The 16,813-nt window shown below is 41.7% G+C and overlaps 1 protein-coding gene across 1 annotated transcript in view; it reads left to right on the forward strand.

The window, feature by feature from the left end:
- Positions 1 to 12,400, forward strand: part of CAP2 (cyclase associated actin cytoskeleton regulatory protein 2) — a 172,011-nt gene extending 159,611 nt beyond the window's left edge. The window contains exons 8-12 of the mRNA XM_049765257.1: positions 1,942 to 2,108; positions 3,452 to 3,575; positions 3,670 to 3,752; positions 7,225 to 7,365; positions 12,060 to 12,400. Coding sequence (XP_049621214.1) covers positions 1,942 to 2,108; positions 3,452 to 3,575; positions 3,670 to 3,752; positions 7,225 to 7,365; positions 12,060 to 12,143 — 599 coding nt within the window. The 3' untranslated portion in view covers positions 12,144 to 12,400. The remainder of the gene's footprint in view (positions 1 to 1,941; positions 2,109 to 3,451; positions 3,576 to 3,669; positions 3,753 to 7,224; positions 7,366 to 12,059) is intronic.
- Positions 12,401 to 16,813: the final 4,413 nt, after the last annotated feature.

A 16,813-nucleotide genomic window follows, 5' to 3' on the forward strand; every position in this document is an offset into this window, starting at 1 on the left:
CATCAAGATCCAGCTCATAAAAGTGGCAAAAATCAATCAACACCTCTGTCCTCAGGCCCTGTCCAGGGTTGTCAAAAAATTGTATCACTGTCCAAATTCTCTTTGGGCATTCTCTTGGGTACAGCAGGGAGGGCACTTGACTTGTATAAAATGGCCTGGGTTTGATTCCCTGGCATTCCATATAGTCCCCTGAGCACTGCCAGGAATAATTCCTGAGTGCAGAGCCAGGATTAAGTCCTGAGTATCACCAGGTGTGGTCTAAGAACAAACAAAAGCAAAGGAAAAAATTTTTTTCCTGTTTACCTTCAAGGTTAAAGGTTCATTACAAAAAAAAAATCAGTCCTGGAGCGTGGTTCAGTGGAAGAGCATGTGCCTGGCATGTGGGAGGCGCTGGGCTTGATTTCCAGTGCTGCAAAATAATGAGGAAATAATTAAATAATTAATGATAATTATATGTTATAATATATTTTAGATATTTTATATATATATATATATATTTTTTTTTTTTTTGGTTTTTGGGTCACACCCAGCAGTGCTCAGGGGTTACTCCTGGCTCTACACTCAGAAAAAGCTTCTGGCAGGTTCAGTGGACCCTATGGGATGCCGGGATTCGAACCACCTTCCTTCTCCATGCAAGGCAAACACTTTATCTCCATGCTATCTCTCTGGCCCCATAGATATTTAATATATAATATAGTGTGTTGATATATAATAATATATATTATAAAAATAATAACTAAATGTTTCAATTAAACAGCATTTAAAACAATTCTAAATTCTAAACAATAAAGTCAGGTTGCCAAGGGCTTTAATGAAAATGCAGCTTCATTGCTTGCAGGTAATAGAAATGATGGTCTAAGTGTCCTTGTTCCCTGGGCTGGGATCTAGGAATTCAGATTTTTGACTTTTCTGTGGCTCCAATTGGCTGCAAAGCCAGGGAATGAACTAGCAACTAGCAATCAATTCCACACTCTGGCTTACTGAAGTGCCCTGACCCTTGGGACTGTGCCTGGGAACGTCCTAGTAGTAGGAGAAGCAAGTCACATGATCTTTTTGGGTGAGATGTTTGCCTTTCATGAAATTGTATTTGCTTGGTTTTTGAGGGCCCTAGTACATACAGCAGGTAAGGGCAGACTATAGCAGGTAAGAAGTTTACCTTACATGTAACCAATTCAGGTCATATCCCCAGATCCCCATATAGTCCCCTAAATCCACCAAGAATAATCTCAGAGCCAAGAATAAACTTTAAACGCCATCAGGTGTGGCCCAAAAACCAATAAATAAATTAAGAGAATCCACAGTTGAAAATACACTTAGATTGCTTCTGTTAAATCCAAATTTACATAGGATCTTGTTATGTAGAGAACATTTCCAAAATTTCTTGTTTTTGATACCATATGAACTCTAGAAGTTAGGGACTTTTATTTGCATTAAAAATGGGCAGAGAGGGGCCCGGAGAGATAGCACAGCAGTGTTTGCCTTGCAAGCAGCCGACCCAGGACCAAAGGTTGTTGGTTCGAATCCCGGTGTCCCATATGGTCCCCCGTGCCTGCCAGGAGCTATTTCTGAGCAGACAGCCAGGAGGAACCCCTGAGCATCGCCGGTGTGGCCCAAAAACCAAAAAAAAAAAAAAAAAGGCAGAGAGGCCGGAGAGATAGCATGGTCCCCCAAGCCTGCCAAGAGCAATTTCTGAGTGTAGAGCCAGGAGTAGCCCCTGAACACTGCCGGGTGTGACCCCGCAAAAAAAAATGGACAGAAAGCTAGTACAGTGAGTAGGGTGCTTGCCTTGCTGACCAGGTTCAACCTCTTACATTCCATATGGTCCCTCAAGCCCCATCATAAGCAATTCCTGAGCATAGAGCCAGATGTAATCCCTGACTATGGCTGGGTATGCCCCTACCCCCAAAATATTAAGGAAATGTATCTGTGTTCCCTTCCCAGGACTCCGGCATGTCACTGATGAGCAGAAGACACACAAGAATCCCAGCCTACGAGCTCAGACTCCCTCTCCAACCAAAAGCCACACAACTACGCCCAAAGCCCCCCACTCTCAGCCTCCTCAAAAGCATGCTCCTGTGCTTGAATTGGAAGGAAAGAAGTGGCGAGTAGTGAGTGAAGCTCTTTCCCCTTCATCCCTGAGATGATCCAACCAAAGACAAAGCCAAGGCTAAACCTTACCACAGTGGAATGGTCTTCTGAGTGCCATGACAGGAGGCATCCCACCTGCTAGTGTGGAAACCACTTCTAATTGCTTCTCCAAGTTTTGCTGTTGTTTGCCATTATTTCTCCTGTATTCTTTGACTTTCAAAAATGTAGTAATGGTAGAATACACATCATCATGAAATCTTCATACCACCTTCACATTCAGGTGTCCAATTCCATGGTATTAATTAATTCATATTATTGGATAGTTGTCTCCTCCATCTTTGATCTATTTTTTTAATATATATAAAATCTTTATTTATGCACCATGATTACAACCATCTTTCATCTTGACAAAGTGAAGCTGTGGGCTGGAAGGGATATTACAGGGGTTAAGGCATCTGTTTTGCATGCAGCCAGCTTCAGCCTCATACACTCAGCCATGAGTGAGCCCTGAGCAAAACCAGGGGTGACCCAAACTCCAAATAAATAAATAAGAGCATTAGAAGACTACTTAAATTCTTTTTTTTAATATTTTATTTATTTATTTTAATAAAAAGCACATGTTTATATTTTAAAATACACATCTTCCATCATATCTCATTACATCATTACATCAAAAAATGTATATCAAAGTTTTTTCACTCATTTAAAATGCAGTAAAATATCTCCATACAGATTCATCACAATTGTTCATGTATCTATAATTCTTTGTCAATACATTTAGTATAGTTCAAATTATACTTATAATCTTATATAACACATATTACATATATATCATACAATACCATAACAGGCAAAACAAATAAAAGCTAGAATAGAATCATTAGAATAATTAATAGATGTGATTTTTTTCAAACAATATTTACTTTTTATTTTATTATTCCTATAAAATAATTTTTTATAATTATCTTTATTTAAACACCATGATTACAAACATGATTATAGTTGTATGATTACAGTCATGTAAAGAACACCCCCCTTCACCAGTGCAGCATTCCCACCACCAATTTCCCAGATCTCCCACCTCCCCACCCACCCACACCTGTACTCGAGAGAGGCTTTCTACTTCCCTCATTCATTCACATTGTTATGATAGTTTTCAGTGTAGTCATCTCTCCAACTGCACTCATCACTCTATGTGATGAGCTTCATGTTATGAGCTGCACCTACCAGCCCTCATCTCTCTTTAAGTAGAAGACTACTTAAATTCTTAAATTCTCCATACGGGACCTCTGTAGTTATTTCAGTATGCCAAAAATAAAAATAATTTATTAGCACACTTATATTTGTGTGCTTTGATTTTTAGGAGTACCAGGAAGACAGGAATGACCTGGTGATTTCAGAGACTGAACTAAAACAAGTGGCTTATATTTTCCAATGCAACAAGTCTACTCTACAGATAAAAGGGAAAGTCAACTCCATTATCATTGGTAGGACTCAGCTAAGTTCTCTATGAAGCCATACTTGATCAAAAAAAAAAATAGACTGCATATACTTAATGGAGATTTTGTCTTTTTTTCCTAGATAACTGTAAGAAGTTTGGCCTTGTGTTTGACAATGTAGTAGGCATCGTGGAAGTAATCAACTCCAGGGACATTCAAATGCAGGTAAGAGGCCCTGGATCAGGCCCACCCATAATAGTTATGATCTTGTTTTCAAGAAAAATTAGTTAGGGTCTGAAGCAGCAGTACAGTTGGTAGGGTGCTTACATTGCATGTGGCCAACCCAGGTTTGACCCTTGGCCTCACATATGGTCCCCTAAATCTTTCAAAGAGTAATCCGTGAGCACCAAAATCACCAAGGATGAAAGGCAAGGAGGGAGGGAGGAAAGATGGGTGGGAGGACAGTTTTTATAGCCCTCAAATTTGCACCATGTCTATATACAGTAGATGTTCATATAGTAAGTCACTCTAAAGTGTTCAATTGTTGGAGAGATAAAATAATAAACTAATGAGAGGACAGAGAGATAGTAAAACTCAAGATACTTGCCTTGCACACGGCTGACTTGAATTTAATCCCTGCCATCCTATATGGTCCCCTGATCCCCCAGGAATAAGGGGCCTGGCCTAAACACTAAAAAAAATAATAATTAAACCACACACACAATAACAAGAATAAAAATAATCTAGAGGGTCAAGAGAGATAGTACAGCAACTGATAGGGCATTTGCCTTGCACACAGCTGACCAGATTTGATCTCTGGCATCTTATATGGTTCCTTGAGCCTACAAAGAGTGATTCCTGCGTTCAGAGCCAGAAATAAGCCTTGAGTACTGCCAGGTGTGGCCCAGAAACAAAGAACAGCAACAATAACAAAAATCTGGCAGAATAAACCCTGGTTATCTAGAGAAGAGGAACGGACACAGCAGTGGTGTTCCAAGACAATAAAATTGTTCAAGATGGAGGAGACAGAAAGATGGCTTAAAGGGCTTGTGCACCCCCCTGAACACCACCAGAGCCAGCTAAAAACACACACACACACACACACACACACACAAAAACAAAACCCAACAGAAATTAAAGGAAGGAAAGGGGGACTGGAGTGATAGGACAGCATAGAGTCATATGGCTGACCTGGGTTTAACCCATAGCATCCCATATGATTCCCTGAGCCTGTCAGGAGTAATTTCTGAGCACAGAGCCAGGAGTGACTCCTAAGTGCTGCCAGTGTTGCAAGGGAAAAAAAAGGAGAAGGAGGAAAGAAGATAGTGTTTTTTCTGCTGTTCTATTTTTGAACAGTCTTCGAGGGGAATAAAGTACATGTAAAACTATTCTAGAAAAACTATAGGATGAGTTATGGGAGAATGAAGGGAGCACGATATTCTACAGATTTTTTTTATTTTATGGAAAAATTCACTTGGAGAAAGAAAAGTAATACAAGAGCACATATCAAGCAAGAGTTATGAGCTGAGCACGTCACATAATAGTAAGTCTGTCCGCTAGCAGAGGAGAGTCCCACAGCACAGCTTCCCTGGTTGGTACCTTCGCTGCTATCAGGACTCACAGAAACTGGCGCTGGGGCCCAGGCTTAGTGTGCTTGTGTGAGGCCCCCAAGTTTGACCCTTGGCATCTCAGAATACTGAAAAAAAGAATGGGTACAAGTGATTATGTGGCAGGGAAGTTCAGTCTTCTCCTGGGTTAATGCAGACCATTAAGCAGGGAGGAAGTCAAATTTGAAAATGGAAGTGTTCCGGGTTGAAGCAATAGCCTTACATGCTGCTGACCTAGGATGTACCTGGGTTTGATCCACAGCATCCCATATGGTCCCCCAAGCCAGGAGAGATTTCTGAGTGCATAGCCAGGAGTAATCCCTGAGCATCACCTGGTGTTGCCCCCTAAAAAAGAAAGAAAACCAAAGTGCTCACAGAGAGCCAGGGGAAAAGCATGTATTTTACCTACAGTATGAACAAAAAAAACCTGGAAATGACAACAGACCTGGGCTACCTTTTCAGCTACCCTGCTTTGTCTGCTTGCTTGTTTCTGCCTTGTTAAAGAAATATCAATATATCAGTGTAAATCTAGCGCATTTCCCTCACTTGCTGGCCTCAGGTGGCCCCACTGTGTCTCCCCAAGGAAGCCCAGAAGACTCAATGATATGATAATTTCCCTTTTCCTATACTTGCCTGGTATTCGACAGTTCACAATGTAAACGGTCTTCATGCTTATCGAAGAACCAAATTCAAAATCACGGAACCATCATCACCACTGACACATTTTTGAAATATGTTTATAGAGGTATCACTTGATTTGCTTTATGGCCAAGTCCTCTCTGCACCTGAACTTGAACTACCCTGACATTTTTTTTTTAATCCCCGGCTCATTTCCAACTTGGTGTCCAGTTTCTATGGAGAGAGAGAAGAAAATAGAAATATAGTGAGCTGGCTAGACTTCCCCTGAGGAATTCTGGCTATCATCTGCACCATCAACAGGGGTGGTTCCTTTGTTGAGCAATCCCAGGCCTTTCTTGGGGTGAAAAAGAAGCTGTCTTATCACTCCAATTACCATGAGAAGAAGGAAAATTATAGAGTTGTAATATGGCCATTGGGGGAACAATCTGCCTATATAGACTTGGGAAGGAGAAGGTGAGGGATGTCTGAAAACTGCTTAAAAAGACATTGTAAACTGATCAGCATTTTCACAACTCTTGGCTTTGGGTACCAATACAAAAACGCGCCCCTTTTGTCTGCTCTTCTGTACCTATACAATGAAAGGCTCCAAACACCTCGCTGCTTTGGGGCTCCTGAAATTAATCCATTTCAAAATGCCTCCCCTCGTGATCTCATTTAAGCTTCGCATTCAGCCAAGGGAGATGTTTATCCAGCCAAAAGCTTATGTGAAAAGAATCACAGTGCTTCTATGTATTCTTGCTTAGGCTTCAGAAGGGGGGGGGTGGGGGGGAAATATCTACTTCGTTACGGAATAATTTTACTCTGAAAGGACAATATTAGTATTTGTGTTAGTCCAGGTTTCATAGAGATTCGTCAAAACTAAAATTTCAGGCCAATACAAAGGCAAATGCATCTTGTATATCAGGAAATCAAATATACGTTTCAAATCCACCCATGGGCTGGGAAGCCTTTTTTTTTTTTTTTTTTTTAGACATTCAGCTGCTGTTTTAATCCTTCTCATCTGTCTCAGGAAAGAAAGCGACCCCTCCGTTCAAGAGTCCCCTTGTATGGCCCTTTCAATCTGTCCCCAAATGACATCACCTGCTTCGGGTAATGGCACCTAACCAGCCTCTCCTGCCCTGACCCAGACATCCTCACTTGAAGACCCTGGGTTGTACTTACACAGGGTCCTTGTCATTTCTGTCTCTGTTTTTCTTTTGTGGTGGGGAGTATAGTTTTGATTTGGGGGTGCTGGTTTATTGAGGGAAGAGTTTGGGTCACAGCTGACAATTCTCAGGGTTTATTCTTGGTTCTGTGCTCAGATATCACTTGAGGTGCTCTGGGGAGCATAGAGAATGCTTAGGATCAAAACCAGGTGGGCCGTGTGCAAGGCAAGCTCCCTCCCTGCCATACAATCTCTCTTCCTCTCTCTTTGCTTTGAACACCCAGTTTTGTTTTGTTTTTCATTTCAGGTAATGGGGAAAGTACCCACAATTTCCATTAATAAGACCGAAGGCTGTCATGTGTACCTCAGTGAGGAGGCTCTGGACTGTGACATTGTAAGTGCCAAGTCTTCAGAAATGAACATCTTGATTCCTCAGGATGGTGACTACGTAAGTACCTTATTCTTGTATCTTTGACACGGACGTGTTTTGGGATTGATTTCTCCAAAAGCATCAAAGACTATACAGTACACCTAGCAGGCAGGGGAGAATTTAGAAAATTCGCAACTTCCCCCCTCTAGTTTCTCTTCTAGTACTTTATTCTTGGATCTGTGAGTTTCCAGGAAGTTTACCTTAAAGGGCAAGCATATATCAAATAATATACCCTGTACCTGAGTTCAAGTTATTTCATATATTCTTAAATATGCTCCTTTACAAGGCCATCCAAAAAGAGGAAGCAATTCTTTGGGGAGACAAAAAAAGGAGAAGTAGGAAGAGCCCATGTGCAGAGGTTCTCAAATGCCTCATAAGAATCAGCTGGGAGGGGCCAGAGTGATAGTACAGTGGGTAGGGCATTTGCCTTGATGCGACCCACCCAGATTTGATCCGTGGCATCCCATTTGGTCCCCAGAGCCTGCCAGGAGCAATTTCTGAGCACAGAGCCAGCAATAACCCCTGAGTTCAGCCGGGTATGGCCCAGAAACAAACAAACAAAAAAATAGCTGGAAGAGGCCAGCAATAGTACAACAGATAAGGTGTTTACCTTGCTTGCAGCCGAGCCGGATTCAATCCCCAGCATTCCATTTAGTTACCCAAGCACCACCAGGAATGACCCTAACTGACTCAGAGCCCGGAGTACCACCCCCAGCACAGCTAGGTGTAGCCCAAAATCAAAACCAATAAGAAAAAATCAGCTGGATGAGGTTTGGGGCCCCCAGATGAAGACCAATGGACTGAATGCTTTACATACCAACCCCTGAGTACTGAGCTCTGATGTAGCTTCTGAACTCCACTGGGTATGTTTTCTCCTCTCCCTGCACAAATAAAAAGAAATAGTTGGGGGCTGGAGCAGTGGCACTAGAGGTAAGGCATCTGCCTTGCAAGAGATAGCCTAGGACGGATGTGTTTCAATCTTCCGGCGTCCCATATTTCCCCAAGCCAGGAGCAATTTCTGAGTGCAGAGCCAAGAGTAACCCCTGAGCATCATTGGTTGTGGCCCCCAAACAAATAAACAAACAAAAGAAAAAAGAAAAAGAAACAGTTGGAGCTTGAGAGCTTCAAAGACCATAGTTGGTCCCCAACCTCATCCTCAACATCACTACTCATAGCCCTGGCAGGGCTCTGGCACTGATGGACCAAGAATAGCTGAGATGGGTCTCTGGGAATTAGCTGGAAAGGTTGGCTGAAATACTCTCACACACTTGCACCTCCAGGGGGGCCAGAGGCTGAGAAGGGGCCCAGGAATGTGAATTTTACTAATCCCCCAACCAGTTATTCTGATGCCACTATTCTACCCAATTGCCTTCTAAGAAACACTTGCCTAAGACTTCTCCAGGACTGCTTGGATATGTGCCACATTCTGTCACCTTGGATTTATCTTCAAGTCTAAATGAAAAAATTTTCCGGGCCTACGCTACACGTCATTTATAGGAATCAAGTAACCTCAACCTTGAGCTAGGGAAGAGTACCCTCTGGTATTCTTTCCTACAAACATTGGTAGCACCAAAGTCACATAGATCAGCTTTTAGGTGACCCAAAATTTAGGGTGATCCCTGTCCTAATAAAGGGATGGAAGCAGAAAATGACACCTCAGGGTCACTTATCTGCTAAGAAAAGCTTTTGCTTTGGACAAGGACTCTGTACAGTCCCTGAAATACCAGGGTAGAGACCCAGGTCTTTCTCTGTGTTAAAACTTTCTGAGTGTGTCCAATGTGGGGTTAAGATAAAAAGGCATTGGCCTAAAGGAGCAGGAGAGGCCAGAACTTTATGTAAAATTCTTTTACATTAAAAAAAAAAAATAGGGCCCAGAGAGATAGCACAGCAGCGTTTGCCTTGCAAGCAGCCGATCCAGGACCAAAGGTGGTTGGTTCGAATCCCGGTGTCCCATATGGTTCCCCGTGCCTGCCAGGAGCTATTTCTGAGCAGACAGCCAGGAGTAACCCCTGAGCACTGCCAGGTGTGGCCCAAAAACCAATAAATAAATAAATAAATAAATAAATAAATAAATAAAGCCAGATGGTCCCTTCATAGGTAAATTACTGAAGTCACAGTATCCTGCCACCACTGTCTCCAGGTATTTTCAGTTGGAGGAAAGGAAGGCATGACCAAGGTTCCACCATTAATGTAGCCATCTGGGATTGACAATGAAAAAACTCAGTCTCTTGGGGCCGGAGAGATAGCATGGAGGTAAGGCATTTGCCTTTCATGCAGAAGGACGGTGGTTCGAATCCCGGTGTCCCATATGGTCCCCTATGCCTGCCAGGAGCAATTTCTGAGCATGGAGCCATAAGTAACCTCTGAGCACTGCCGGTTGTGTCCCAAAACACACACACACACACACAAAAAAAAAAAAAACTCAGTTTCCCAGAGAAAAACCTGTCCTCATAGGTTCACTTCCAAGAGTTGGAAAGTCTGTATTGGAAAAATAAAACTTGTGATGGCAATTACTAGCTTGGTACTTCATACTAGGTCACTCTACATGGTATGGAAGCAAAGCCCAACCTATGACTTATCTAGAAGAATCTTCAAAGGAATATCACACACACACACACACACACACACACACACTTCACACACTCCACACGTCCACACACAGCAGGTTATGAAGACTGTGGCTTCTTTGCTTCAGAATTTGTAGTCCTGGGACTTATTTCAAGAACAAGTCATCACTCATTACCTGAATGAAAGACCTGCCCGTCAAAATAGATTCTTCCAGTGGGTAGAACTTTTGCCTTACACATAGCCAACCTTAGTTCCATTTCCAACACCCCATATGGTTCTCCAGTCACTCAGGACAGGATTCCTGAGTGTAAAATCAGGTAACATCTGAGCAAAACTGTGTTGGCTAAAAACAAACAAACAAAAAAAAGAGATTCTTGTGGAGAGGCCAGAGTGATAACACATTGGTAGGGCATTTACCTTGCATGCAGCTGATCGAGGATAGATGGTGGTTCGAATCCCGGCATTCCATATGGTTCCCTGAGCCTGCCAGGAGCTATTTCTGAACACAGAACCAGGAGTAACTGAGTGCCACCGCCAAGTGTGGCCCAAAAACGAGAGAGACAGAGAGAGAGAGAGAGAGAGAGAGAGAGAGAGAGAGAGATTATTCTGGAGATTCAAGTGTTAGCAGGACATTTGCCTCTAACATAGTAGTGAGTTTGTTCCCTGGAAATCCATAGTCCTCTAAACCCTACCAGAAGTGATCCCAAAACACAGAGCTATTAACAGTAAGCCCTGAGCACCACTGGGTGTAGCCCCCTAAAAAAAATTTTTTTTATCCAAAGGAAATAGCTAGACCCTGAAACTAGGAAGATGCAAGGGATTGGAAGTGTTGTTCCATGAACCTATTTCATCTCCCCATGACTGAGTGTGTATATCAGCTTATCAGATTTTGAGAGTTTCAGCAATACTCAGCGTTCCCCAAGTACAGGGGCACCTGGAAGCCACTACCACGAAGACAGTTTCTCCTTTCCTCGGGTCCTCTTCTTCGGTGCATGGAGAACCCTTATTTTCAAAGGAGCAATAGCCAACCACTGTACATGGCTAGTTCAGTGTCTCTTTTGGGCACAAGTGTGGCTATCTTTGCTCATGCATTTCTCAGGGCAAGGAAGGGCGGCAGGATGAAGGGCCACAAATCTGTGCACAACCGAGATCTCTGCTCTCTCAGTGAAACACAGACTGGACGATAGGAGGGGAGGAAGCCTTTTCATCCCCGTCTGAATGGGAACTGGAAGCCCCAGCTGCCCTTGGAACCTGCTAGAAAAGCCATCTCAGGCTCCTGCCCTTGCACTTTGGAATCAGAACTGCACTTTGATAAAGTGCCTGGTTGAATCTGTGTGGGTTCTAGTGGGACAGAGAGGCTGTCTAGGATTGAATCAGTTTGAGGTGCTTCCTGCTGAGGCCGTGTGGGGCCATTGCTGACCTCATACCTCTGTTTCCTGTAGAGGGAAATCTCCCTACTGTCTGGATCCCAAAGCAGTCACTGACACATTTCAGGCTTAGATAAATGGCTGATTTGGGGGAGTGGGTGTAGGGGAACTACATTTGGCAATGTTCAGGATTTACTCCTGGCTCTCTATTTAGGAATTACTCCTGAAAGTAATTCTTTGGGGGAACCTATGGGATGCTGAGGATCGAACCCAGGTAGGCTGCATACAAGGTTCTTGCATGCCCACTGAACTATCATTCCAATCCCAGAAAACACTGATTTGGGATCTGAGCAATAGCACAGCGGTAGGATGTTTGCCTGGCATGTGGCTGACCTAGGACAGACCCACCCAGGTTTGATTCCAAGCATCCCACATGGTCCTCCAAGCCTGCCGGGATCAAATTCTGACCACAGAGTCAGGAGTAACCCCTGACCACTGCCAGGTGTGGTCCAAAAACAAAAACAAACAAACAAAAAAAAAACAAAAACAAAAACAAAAAAAACGGAGAAAAAAGTAAAAATTCCTGATTCCCAGCAAATTCTAAATTGAATGATGCTGGCAGCCCTCACACAACTCTGAAGATCTCTTTGGGGCACTGATTTAGGCTCCACTACTATCTTTGTCTTTCATACAATGCCAGTCAGTCTTCTGTCTCCCTACAAAGAGAAACCTTGGCTTAACTAATGTGGTTCTTCTTGCCTTTTTTTTTTTTTTCAGAGAGAATTTCCTGTTCCCGAACAGTTCAAGACATCATGGGATGGATCCAAACTGGTCACTGAACCTGCAGAAATTATGGCCTAACCTACAGACAGACTGAACTCCCTGACAGGGTTCCCACCAGCCTACCATCAACACTTTATAAAAAGCAGCATTAAAGACCTAGAAGTTGCAGTAACACCTACAAAATTTAGTTCGAACCTCCAACAATTCTGTTATCTTTTTTGGCATGCTTTCTTGGGCATTTTTTTGGTGTATTTCACACTGCTTCCTGATTGGCTTGTGTGTGATTTGAAGTTCACGTGATAATTTGTGAGCATTACAATTAAAGGGAAGAAAAATTATGTTCCCTTATTCTTATCACAGTAGCACTAGGTAAAAATTTTGCATGATTCACTTTTACACCTCTGCTATTGCTAGTTGAAAAAAATAAGCCTTTGAGAATCTGTGTTAGACATTTTTGCCTTTGGCCATTTTAATATGATGTAGCTGTGTATGCTAAGAAAAATGAGTGCTTTCTTATTTTTTCCCACATGTTCATCTTATCAGCATGAGTGTACTATCAGCATGAAGACATATTTTAACCTATTTTTTAAATTAACATATCATACTAAAGACTACACTTAGTTTCTTTATAGGTACTTACAACAGAAAGTAAATTCTAATGGTTTATCTTCAATATTTTTCTGCCATATCATTTGAAAAGCCTTTAATTTTGTGCTTAAAAATTAAATCAGGGGCCAGAAAGATAGCCCAATGGTAGGGTGTTTGCCTTGCATGCAGCCAATCCAGGATGGACGGTGATTCAAAACCCGGCATCCCATATAGTCCCCCGAGCCTGCCAGGAGCGATTTCTGAGCACAGAGCCAGGAGTAACCCCTGAGCACCACAGGGTGTGACCTAAAAACCAAAACCAAAAAAAAGTATTAGACCAAAAGAATAATGAAAGTAGGGAGTGTTTTTGTTTGTTTCTTTGCTATGTAATGCCTCACAGTTTTGCTTTCATGTCAAAGTCAATTTTTTTTTCAGTTTTGACCCTGCAAAATATCATATGATTCATACATGCTGTCTTTAATTTTTCATACTGACAACTTTTGTGTGTGAGTATGTGGGAAGGATGAAATACAGGACTCATATATGTAAATCATACACACTGTACTCTATATCCCATCACATGACACTTTCTTTTTTCCTTCTTCCAGATGTGCTTCATAGCCTCAAAAATGAACATGAAAAAAGCCATAGATAGATTACATCTTCCAAAACCTTCAGAATTATTGGTTGGTTTTGCATACTGCTCTTACTCTGTAGCATTGATGTATATGCTTTTCAATGTAGGAGTAACTCATATTCCTTTGTATCTTCCCAATACGCTGAAAATTTTGCAACTTCTTGAACACGTAATAAATTACAATAGGATGTTTGCAGACCTAATACAAGCATATATATTGTGTCTATTGCAGTCTTTGGAATACATCATTTCTGTTTTTTTAAATACCTTCAATATCTAGGTAGAAATTACTGACGATCATATACCAAGGTTTTGCTATAAAAGTTTTATCCATATGAATGATGTTGTGGCTTTTAGAAAATATCTTTTCAACTATAATCTTATTCTGAAATAAAGTAAAATTCTAATTGTTTATATACTGTGATGAATTCTGGGTATTAAAATTATTTATTTTCCTGTGTGAATTTGCACCTGATTGAGCTGATAAGAAAGATGGCTGATGGACTTCTGACAGAGTTGGAGAGTTCATCCAACATCTTGTAAATTCATGAGAATCCAAATCAGTTTTTCAAAACAGATTAAAGTATCATTTTTAGTTTGAATCTGCTTTCTTTTCTCTCTTCCCTTTTCTCTTTGATTGAGTCCATGCAAGGGATTAAGGGATTAAGCCACTACTCTGAGCCACCTCACTAGATTCTAGATTCTAGAATCTAGAAGTTCTAGATTCCAGAGCTGGAGCAATAGTGCAGCGATAGGGTGTTTGCCTTGCGCGCAGCAGAACGAAACTGGGTTCAATTTTCTGCATCCCATACAGTCACCCAAGCCTGCCAGAAGTGACTTTTGAGCGCAGAGCCAGAAGTAACCCACCCCTGAGTGCTGCCAGGTGTGACCCAAAAAAGAAAGAAAGTTCTAGATTCTAATTTTGTTGTTGTTGTTGTTGGGTGTTTTGGGTTTTCTTGGGGGAAGGGTTTTTTTTTAGGGTTTGTTCCTTCGTTTATTTGGTTTTTTGTTTGTTTGTTTGTTTGTTTGGGGGCCACACCTGGAGGCTGCGCTCTGGGGTCACTCCAGGTTCTGCGCTCAGAAATCGCTCCTGGCAGGCTCAGGGGACCATATGGGATGCCACAAATTGAACAACGTCCGTCAGGGGTCAGCCATGTTCAAGGAAAACACTATCACTCCAGCCCCTCTAGATTCTAGTTTTACAAAGCAAGAGCTCTTCACTGGGAAAAACATTCTTAGAGATCTTTGTTATCGTAAATATCCCAGGAAATTAATTCAGTTTGCAAATTATATCATAGCAACACATATATTTTAAATGCACGGATAGCTTTATAGTAATATATAAACTCCTATAAGAAAAAAATTAAGTGTGAAAAAAAACATTCAAAATGACATGCTGCATAGCCTTATTACATATTGGAAAATAAGTCTTAGAATCCATTAACAGACCTTGAATTTGGCAGCAGATTTTCAAAATTCCTCACCACAGTTATTAAGTCTGGATTTGAAGTCCTGACAACCATTTTATCAACTCCGCTGTCCCATAGCCTATGAAATTCTAAAGTATGTTTGAGTTAAACAACAACAAAATTTAGCAGAATGACCAGAGACAGTGATTCATTTGAAGTATGTCTCCTTTCTTGAATATTGTGGAATTGCAATGTTACCAATGCTATAACTTAAATAATTTGTCAAGGGCTGGAGCGGTGGAGCAAGGGGTAGGGCGTCTGCCTTGCATGCGCTAACTTACAATGGACCACACACACACAGATTGATCCCCTGACATCCCATATGGTCCCCCAACCCAGGAGCGATTTCTGAGCGCATAGCCAGGAGTAACCCCTGAGTGTCCCAGAATATGGCCCAAAACTCAAAAATAAGTAGATAAATAATTTATCAAAGAGGTAGACAAGTAAAATATCTATATATCTGAAGCACAAAACCAACAAAACACAGCACAAGATTCCAACTATAACAACATGTAGTGATGTCACAGAGGAAGCTCTAGGGGATGGAAGGGAAACTGAAGACATGGGTGGAGGGAATCCCACTGGTGATGGGTTTAGTATTGGAAATGCCTATGCCTGAAACTCAACTATAACTAACTTTGGTTTGGTTTTGTTTCGTTTTTGTTTGTGCCATACCCAGAAACACTGATGGGTTATTCCTGACTCTGCACTCAGAAATCACTCTTACAGGTGTTCAGAGAACTATATGGTATGCCAGTGATCAAACTAAGGCCAACTGCATGAAGGCATGCAAGGCTCTATATGCTGTACTATTTACCATTCCAGCCCTCACAACTATGAATAAACCATAGTACATAGTATATAAACCATAGTACCTCAATTAAAAATATTTTTAACTTTATTTGTTGATTGATTTATTGGTTTGGGGGCTACATCCAGTGTGGTCAGGGGTCATTCCTGGCCATGTACTCAGCAATTGCCCCTAGCAGGCTGGGGGACCATATGGGATGCCGAGAATTGAACTAGGTCCCTCCCCAGTCAGCCACATGCAAGGCAATTTTCCCATGGCTGTGCTATCTCCCCAGCCCCTAAAAAATATATATTTTTTAAACCTGATTTACTTTAAAAAGGAGAGTGAGAAATGCATCATAGCAGAATTGCATGTCATATACATTTACAAGAAATCAAAATAAAAATGTGTCCATTAGAAAAATATCAATAGGGGGCAGAATGATAGCACATCGGTAAGGCATTTGTCTTATATGTTGACAACCTGCGCCCAACCCAGAACCTAGTTAGGACTGACCCAGGTTCGATCCCTAGTATCTCATATGGTCCCTGAGCCTGTCAAGAGTGATTTCTGAGTGCAGAGCCACAAGAAGTAACCCCTGAGTGCTGCTGGGTGTGACCCAAATTCCCACCCCAAAAAAGAAAAGTATCAATAGTTTTCTACATCTTTTTCTTTGGGATTATTACACAATACTATATTATAAGATTATCTATGCTGCCTTGAATATTCATTTTTTGGTAATACTGTTTCCATTAGATACTTTTATTTACTGTAATCCCCCTACTCAGCAGATTATTTGGGCTGGGCTGTTGGGCCACAATCAGTGGTGCTCAGGGGTTACAAACTCCTGACTCTGAACTTGAAATCTCTCCTGGCTCTGCACTCAGAAATCTCTCCTAGGAGTCGCGGGGAACCATATGGAATACCAAAATCGAACCTGGGTCAGTCCCATGTTGGCTGCATGCAAGGCAAACACCCTACCACTGTGCTATCACTCTGGCCTCATAAGCAGTTTATTCTTTAAGTGAATAACCTTCACTAACCTCTTCTTACCCATGGAAATTCTAGAATGATAGGAAATACATTTATTGCTTTATAATCATTTGGTGAAAATGTCTCCTTGAACTTCCAAGAGTCCAAATGAATGAATTAAGGAGACTCCTTCAGGAGAAAGAAACTGGAAGCAGGTAGGTGATTGATGAGAAGAGAGCATGTAATCTACATGCCAGTGCATTTGGTTTCCATATATGGCCACATACAGAAT

Source organism: Suncus etruscus, chromosome 18 (assembly GCF_024139225.1).
Source record: "Suncus etruscus isolate mSunEtr1 chromosome 18, mSunEtr1.pri.cur, whole genome shotgun sequence".
NCBI lineage: Eukaryota > Metazoa > Chordata > Mammalia > Eulipotyphla > Soricidae > Suncus > Suncus etruscus.